Genomic DNA, 8882 nt, shown 5'->3' with positions numbered 1-8882 from the left:
GATAGGGTCTCACTAAATTGCCCAGTCTAGGCTCAAACTCACTATCCAGCAAGTTCAAGCCCAGCCTGTTCAACTTAGCAATTTAGCAAGACATCTGTCTCAGAGTAAAAAATGAATGAATAATTGTAAAGGGCTGAGGGTGTGACTCAGTGTGAAGGCCTTAGGTTCAATCACCAGCACCACCAAAATGAATAAAAACTCCTCCTACATCACCCTCTGGCACCACACACGCTCTCTGGAGCAACACATATTCTGTGACTAATGTTTAGCGGGGAGTAGAGGCCCAGGCCTTTCTGCCTCCAGAATAACTGATGAGTTATCTCCACTTCAGATCTTTCTGGAGGCCACATGCAGTTTCCATACAGACTGCAGCAAAACTCTCTATGCCCAGTCCTGCTTTCTGCCTATCCTTTACGGGTCAGAATTCTTTATTTCAGGTGTTTTGTCTTTGTTTGAGTGGGTTGGTTGGTTTGTGTTTTGAGCCAGGCCTCAAGTGGGCAACAATCCTCCTGCCTCAGCTTCCCAAGTGCTGCAACTACAAGTGGGTGCTAGGAACCTCGCCATGGGTGGTGACTCTAAGAGCATCCCCCAATAAACCTCTTGTCAGTTCATCTCCATTGTATGGTCCTCCGTAGTCCAGTTTGTTATGGTCAGTCCAGGAGAGCTCTGAGGAAGTGGATGCTGGGGTGGGACTTGGGGGCTGGATCAGTCACCACCTGCTGGCAATAAAGCCCCCATCAAGGGTAGGGGAGCTCAGATCACTGCTGCACTGGCATAATACACCACTGGAAGGCCATGCCCCAGGCCAGTGGTGGCGAATATCGAACATCGTGCTGCATCGGTATTCAAATCATCAAGCTGTGGGGCTCTTAGGCCCTAGCTGGTTTAATGAATCAGAATTTTGAGACTACCAGAAAAATGGTAACTGTAAGAATAGTAGAATTGATTAAAGAATGTGGGCTGGGGATTTAGCTCAGTGGTGCTGCCACCTGCCTCACAAGTGCAAGGTCTACTTTGATCCCCAGTATCAAAAAACAAACCAAAAAAAAAAAAAAAATTGAGTGGTGATTGCTAAGCCCAGTCAGCACTCTAGGAAAAGAAAGTAATTCATTGGCAGCTGTATTTGAAAAAGTGACAGTCCACACTAAATGAGACAGCAAAAATTTAAAGCCTTGGAAAAGTGTAGTCTCACTTGGCCAGGTGGTGCAATGCCTGTAATTCCAGGTCCTCTGGAGGCTGGGACAGGAGGAAAATTAGAGACCAGGCTGAGCAACACAGTGAGGCCCCATCTCAAGAAGAAATGAAACCGGGTGTGATGGCACATTCCAATACCCCAACACTCAGGAAGCTGAGGCAGGAGGATTCTGAATTCTAGCCAGCCTGGTCTACCTAGTGAGTTCAAGGGGCAGGGGTGGAGGGAAGAAAGTGGGGCGAGAGGGAGAGGAAGAGGGAGGAGGGGAGGAAGGGAGGAAGGGAGGATCCAAGCACTCAGGAAGCTGAAGCAGAAGGATTCCAAATTCTCGGTCAGCATGATCTACATAGCTAGTTCAAGCGGTGGGGGAGGAAAGAAAGAAACAAAATCTCAGCACTCAAAAGGTTGAGTCAGGAGGATCAACACAACTTCGAGGCCAACATGAGCTGCATAGTGAGTTCAAGGCCAGCCTGGACTGCACAGCAAGAGCCTGTCTCGAAAAAACTGGGGCACGGAGAAGATAGGTTAATATATGACCAGAAAGCCCACCAAATAACCACACGACTGCCTGGAAGCTTCACGACTCGCCAACGCGGTAAGGAGTGCACAGTGAGGGAGAGCCGGGGGCCCTGTGGTTTCTCCATGGCTGTCTAAGGCAATGCCGCTGCCGGGCAAGAGAGGACAGAATGCACCCGCCAAGGTGGAGGCAGGCAGGGAGCAACCAAGCCCATGTGCGTGTGAAGGTTGACATGCCCTTCGTGCTGCTCAGTGTCCACCCTGCCAACATCAGAAACGCCCGCCAGATGCCCAGCATGGCACCAAACCTTGAGGAAAACAAACCAGCCCCTGGTGGAGAGTTAATACACTGGACTCCTTCCACCCTAAACACAAGCAATCCATTGTAGGCAGAAACGGGGTTGTGCTTTCAGCCCCCTGAGCCTCATATTACCACCTTCCAAGGGCTCAGAGAGCATTCAAAAAGTGGACATGAGGTCCCATCATGTTGGAGCCCGATACTATCACACACACACACACACACACACACACACACACACACACACACACCCTGCTCTGCAGGCCTAGAGGGTCTTGCATCCAAAGGAGAAATTTGTCCAGAGGGAGAATGGGCTGAGGCTGCTGCCTAGCAATGTTGGGCTCCCGTATGCAAGGGGCAGCAGGCAGGAAAAGGCATCATCATCTCGGTTGTACAGTGGATCCTGCTTCCCAAGAGGAGGCAGCACTGCTGTGACATAATGGAGACACAGGGGCCTCTGTCTGGCATCCAGCTGGCCCAGCTGGGTGCCTCTTGGTGCCCTCTGCCCTACTTTGACGGTAAAAAGACAAGTGCAGTAGCCACAACTTGAGAAGGCATTTGTGCCAGGGACTCAGATCACTGAGAGGGTGAAAGTCTGGATCACAGCCACAGATGCACCTCTGGAATTGACAGAGATGCTAACTAAAGGTAAAGGAAATCTAGAGTGCATAGAAGAATTACTGGGTGTGGTGGCCCACAGCTATAATCCTGGCGTTTAGGAGGCAGAGGCAGGAAGGTCACTGCAAATTTAAGCCTAGTCTGGGCTATATAGTGAGTTTACATAGCAAGACTCTGCCCACCCCCAAAAAAGAGTAAAAGGAGCATCAGTTGCTGCCTGAGACCAGCTGCAGAGAGCTGTAATTCTTCCCCACTTTCTTTCTCCTACATTCCACAGTGAAGCGAGTTTCATGAGTATGCTGGATCCAAGTGGCACAAGCAATTGCCTGCAGATGTTATGGTGCACTGCCTGGGCCTTCCTTCCGGAATGCAGAATCTGTTCCCCCAGCTGTTGGGAGTGATCGCAACAGAAAGTCCTCAACTCTCACCCCTACAGGGATTTCCCTAAGTGAAACCAGCCCTCTGAGACTACTTCAGAACAAGTCTGAAGGGTCACCCCACCTCGGAGTTCTCACAGAGTTGGGTGAGGAGTATGGTAGTGGAGGTCTGTAACCCCTGCACTTGGGAGGCTGAGGCAGGAGGATCACCACGAGTTTGAGGATGGCCTGACTACATGGTGAGACTCTGTCTCAAAAATTTTTAATTAATTAATTAATTGATTGATTCTCAGGGTTAAATGAGGCCCCTGTCAAGCAACCAAGCAACATCACAGGGCTCTCTCTGTACCCAGTGGTCCCTAGACCCACAACTTCTTCGGTCAGTCATTCTAAACTCAGAAACTACCAAAGTAAAAAGGACATTACATGGGGTCTTGGGAGTTGAATTTCAGAAGACACAGTTCAAACAGCTCTGAAGCTGCAGTCCCATGAAGATAAGTGATTATATGGGCTACTTGAGGTTAAAGAGAGACGAGACACATGACTGACAGAAGATAAAGAAAAGAACACACAAACAGAATGAAAAGTCCATACAGCAAGAGTTCAGTTACCTTTCCACAACAACCTTTCTAGGTAAAAGGTAACTGTCCGAACTTCTGGCCTCCCAGAATACTGCCCCAAACAACAGGGAGCTCCTACCAAAGCTCACACTCTCAGTAGCAGCTGCAATGGTGTACAAGTCCTGCCCTTTTTGACTTGTTTTAAAAAGCTTCTTGTATGTTGCTAGTGGCATAATCTCCCTCTTATTTGCATATTCCCTTCCCTTCCCTTCCACATTCCTTCCAAAAGCACTTTATAATAAGATTGATTGATTGATTGATGACAGGCCCTGTTGATGTAGTTCAGGCTGGCCTCGAACACTTAGTGATCCTCCTGCCTCAGCCTCCTGAGCGCTGGGATTACAAGTGTGTGCCATCACACGAATCTTTGTCTCAGAACCCAAGTGATGGAGAACAATGGCATCTAGGTCAGGTCTGACTACCTATGTCTCAGGGAAAGAGCAGCTGATTTGCTGTAAGCACATCTGTCAGAGCAAAGGATAGAAGCCAGGTGTGGTAGTGCGAGCCCAGCCTTGACTACATAGCAAGATCCTGTCTCAAAAAAAAACTAAATGAGGGCTAGGAAAATAGGAAAGGAGTGAGGAGAAAGCCGTTACTAAGGAGCTGGGGTATGAGCTGAGGTGTTGAGATATAAGTAGAGTTCCCACTAGGAAGTCATCAGTGTTCTTTATCAGGGCAGAGAGTCAGAGGAGTAACAGTAACAGCCCAGGCAGGGAACTGGGGAAGAGGAGACTCCACTTCATAGCACTTCCATGCCTGTGCTTTCTGAACAACAGCCCTCCTCCCTCCTTTTCCTTCTGCTAAAATTCTAATCCTCAGAGACCCAGGCATAAATCGAGGCATACGGTTATTACGACAAAGAAGCAGTTTGCCAGAGAAAACTTTCCTCCACCCTCTTAGGTTCAATGCTCAAGGCCTGTGAATTAGACTAACAAAGGATAGATCACCAAGAGAAAGGGTTTATTTGTGCGCACAGCGAGGCAACAAAAGAAGTAGCTGGCTTATTAAATAGTTAAAGTAAAAGGTTTATTGCCGAGCCCTTAATCCCAGTACTCTGGAGGCTGAGACAGGAGGATCGCCTGGGCTACACAGTGAGTTGTAGAGCAGTCTGAACTACACAATGAGACCCTGTCTCAAAAAAAAAAAAAAAAAAAAGGCGTATGCACCTAAATTAGTTGTGTAGGGAAGAGAAGGGAATCTAAGGAAAGTCAATTTCTTTAGGAAACACAAACAGGTTTTTAAGAAAGTAAAGCTATGCTAAGAAGTTTTGCCATTTTCTGTCCTTTTGTCTTTTTTGTTTGTTTTTTTGAGAGTCTTACTGTGTAGTCTCAAAAGTGACCCTCCTGCCTCACCCTCTCCAGTGCTGGGATTACAGGCTTACGCCACCACGCCCAGCTTTCTGCTTCCTTTTGTGTACTTTAAATCATTGGTAGATTACTTATAATCCCTAATAAAACATAATTGCTTTGTAAATAGTTGTTATTCTGTGTTGTTTAAAGAATCAAAAAAGAAAAAAGAACCATGAAATGAAAAAGAAAGTTGTACAGGTTCAATACAGATACCCCCTCTTCCCAATATTTCTGATCTAGGATTGGTTGACTCTTCAGATTCAGAGACTCGGACATGAGCAGGGTGGGTGGCGCTCACCTGTTCTCTCAGCTACTCAGGATGCTGGAGCTGGAGGACCAAAAGTTGGAGGTGAAGAACATGTATTTATACACCATGAAGTACTACTGTGCCCTAAAGAATACTCTGGATAAACCTGAGTCATTTGTAAGAAAACAGATGCACCTTGAGGCACTATAGGCAGCTGAGTTAGATAGAAATTAATATATAGTCATAGAGGGACCGGACTCTCAAATATCAGACTTATGGCTGGAGGTACATCTGAAGAAGTCCAGACCTCGAGGTAGAGAGGCAATGGCCAGGCCTACAAGCTTCCTGAAGGGATAAGCAGTAACTTGAGATTGTACTTTAAAGAGCACCACCTAGTCCAGGAAGTCTAGATAGGCATCAGCTGCCCAGGTGGGTGACCGGAGCATCTGGACCCATCCCTTCCCAAAATGCCTTTGTGCTTTCCATGTGCCTTTGCCACCTGACTCTTTTCCCCATTGCATCAATATTAGCTAAGCAGCTCTACTCATAAATCTATGGGTTGACTGTAGCTTTGTTTAGTTTGGTTTGGTACTGGGGATGGGAATCGAACTCAGGACCTTTCACTTTCAAGGTAGGCACAACTCCACTGAGCTAAATCCTGGGACCAGTTGATTATAGTTTGACACATGTTGTACCCACACTGAGCCTTTGCTGTATCTCACCCCTGACAAAGGCCTCCATGGCCACCCGTTGGAACCCCTCCTGAAAATCCAGGAGCTATTCTTTTCTCCAATAAAACTCTCCTAACTTCTTTGGTTCTCAACTTCATTCCTCCAAGGTGTGGGACCACGAACTCAGCACATTTGAAATCTAGCAGGTTGGGAGTTGTATTTCTCATATCAAGACGATGTCAACTGAAGTAAAGAAGACACAGCAGTTTACGTATCACATGGTTTCTCTTATATGAGAAACTGAGCATATAAATACAGTGTAAAATGAAAGACAGATGAGAGGAAATGAGAGGGAAAGGTTACTGTAATCTAGCATGGACGATGTATCTAAGAGTGTACCTTGATTTAGCATAATCAGTGGCTGTTAATTAACTTTATAAGGACTTAGAAATAAATGAATTAATCAGATGCTGGCAATAAAGGAAGGGGAAGGGGCCAAAAAGAATTGAGATGTATTGTGTACATGTACCAATTCTCCACTATGAATGTAGTCATTGTGTACCACAAACACGTACTAATAGAAAGAAAGCTGGAGTCTAGCCTGGGCAACCAAGCACAACCTAGTCTCAAAATACAAAAGATAAAAAAGGGCTGAGGATGTAGCTTAACGGATGTGGTGCTTGCCTAACATGTTTCAGTCTTTGGTTTGATCCCAAGTACCAAAAAAACAATACAAAAAAAAAAACCCCAAAAAACAGATATGAACACACTAAAAACTCCACAGTTGATATAAACATTGCTTTAAGCTTAAAACGTTTCAGATTCAGTAGAGCCTCTACCCCCCTCCACCCCCCAAAAAACCTCAAAGCTTCCCTTATTGGACTAGAAGAAATTTCTGAGAATTGAGAACTGTCATAAATTGTGTTCTTAAACATAAATACTCTCAAACATAAATAACTTTTTTTTTTTTGTACCAGGGATCGAACTCAGGCCCTTGCACTTGCAAGGCAGCTGGTGAAACCACTGAGCCAAATCCCCCACCCAAACATAAATAGCTTCTTAACCATAAATACTCTCTCCAGGGAAGTTTTAGAGCCCCAAGAAAGGCAAGAGGATAGCTGAGAGTTGGAGGCTAGCCTGGGCTATACAGTGAGTTAGGTCAAGGCCAGCCTGCATGCACTACAGAGCAAGACCCTGCCTCAAACAAACCAACCATCACCAAAAGAAAGCAGAGCATGGTGGTGCACGCCTGTAACCCAAATTCTCCGGACAGCTATTCGAGCCCATCCTGGGCAATTGAGAACTTAGAGGGACTAATAAAACGATAAATAAAAGGGCTGGGGATGTAGTTCAGAGGTTCAGATTACGGCCCTGGGTTCAATCCCCAGTACTGAAAGACAAAACAAATAAACAAACACACAAAACCTCACTAAATGTTCGCTCTTACTCGCCGCGGTGGGAGACCCAAGGTCCCCCGCCCCCCGCGTTCCCGGCTGTAAGGTCTCTCGGTTTGTCAGTCACTTCACCACCCCGAGCCTCACACTTTTCTCAGCTATAAAAGGCAAGGGTGTCCCCAAGTGAGCCAGGGTCCCTTCCAGTCGGCGAACTCGGAATCAAAGGCGACTGGAGGATTGTCCGTACAGGTGACTGGAGGGTGCGGAGAGGGGCAGGCTCTCTGTCCCCGCTCCCCGCACCGCGCCGGGATCAGTTGCCGGGTTGGACCAACAGGAAGGGGCGGAGCTGCGGTGCTGAGCCGTCAGCAGACCACAGCAAGGGTAATCGGGTGACCCCAGCGCACCCCTGGCCCTGAGGGCCAACCACGGCCTAGTCGGGTGGGAACCGGAGGGGCAGACAGACTCTCGGGAAGCCCGACAATGCCCCCCCCTCCCCGCACCGCGCCGGGATCAGTTGCCGGGTTGGACCAACAGGAAGGGGCGGAGCTGCGGTGCTGAGCCGTCAGCAGACCACAGCAAGGGTAATCGGGTGACCCCAGCGCACCCCTGGCCCTGAGGGCCAACCACGGCCTAGTCGGGTGGGAACCGGAGGGGCAGACAGACTCTCGGGAAGCCCGACAATGCCCCCCCATGGAGCGTCGCCGAGTCAGGGCCACTCCAGCTCGGGCTGGGAGCCGGGACCCGAGAGACCCACCGGGGCCCCCAGGCTGGGATGCCTGTGGCTTGGCCTGGGCCTGATGGTGGTGCTGACCCTGCCTGACCCGAAGGTTCTCTGGGCCCCTGCCAGAGCTCATCCTCTTCCTGCCCAGAGCTACCCTGGCAGGTTCAGGGGCATCATGCCCCAGCTCCAGGCTGCCTTTGGGTGGTGGAACCTCACTTGTCCAGTCTGCAAAGGCCTATTCACCGCTATTGACTTTGGGCTGAAGGTGAGTGGCTGTAAACTGGGGGAGGGCGGGGGTGCAGGCCAGGACTAAGGTGGGGTGCTGGGATCGAATGCTTCCTGGATGCGTTGTTTCAGGGAGTTTTCTTCCTTTTGGAGACACCTAATGTCCCCCACTGTAAGGGTACAGCACAGACAGTGCCTGGGAAAATCAGTGTCCTGAGCTGGCCACTGAGTTAAAGAGGAAGGGCTGGTACTGCCTGAGTCACAGGGTGGTGTAGGAGGCACTGAAGTCTCTTTTTCCTGGTGGCACTGAGTCCAGCCCAGCCCCAGCTGGGACAGGGAGGCCTCCTGGGTGGTTGCAGGGGTGGCCTGGTCCCCTGCTGTCTCTGACCTCTCGCCTCTGACTCCTCCCACCACAGAAGGAGCCCAACGTGGAGCGGGTGGGCTCCATTGCCACCACACTGTGCAAACTGCTGAAGATAGCACCCCCCAAGGTGTGCCAGTCAGCTGTGCATCTTTTCGAGGATGACATGATAGAAGTGTGGACACGCTCGGTGCTGAGCCCGTCTGAGGCCTGTGGCTTGCTCCTGGGCTCCACCTGTGGGAACTGGGACATCTTCTCATCCTGGAATATCACTTTGACTGCAGTGCCAAAGC

The 8882-nt window shown here is 49.1% G+C and overlaps 1 protein-coding gene across 1 annotated transcript in view; it reads left to right on the top strand.

The window, feature by feature from the left end:
• Positions 1-7778: 7778 nt before the first annotated feature.
• Smpd1 (sphingomyelin phosphodiesterase 1) overlaps positions 7779-8882 on the top strand; it is a 4109-nt gene continuing 3005 nt past the window's right edge. The window contains exons 1-2 of the mRNA XM_033764183.1: positions 7779-8268; positions 8645-8881. Of these exons, the coding sequence (XP_033620074.1) occupies positions 7963-8268; positions 8645-8881 (543 nt within the window). The 5' untranslated portion in view covers positions 7779-7962. The remainder of the gene's footprint in view (positions 8269-8644; position 8882) is intronic.

This window comes from Fukomys damarensis, unplaced genomic scaffold, assembly GCF_012274545.1.
Source record: "Fukomys damarensis isolate Sample0158 unplaced genomic scaffold, DMR_v1.0_HiC HiC_scaffold_16, whole genome shotgun sequence".
In the NCBI taxonomy this organism is placed as follows: domain Eukaryota; kingdom Metazoa; phylum Chordata; class Mammalia; order Rodentia; family Bathyergidae; genus Fukomys; species Fukomys damarensis.
This window is presented reverse-complemented; position numbering and strand designations above follow the sequence as displayed.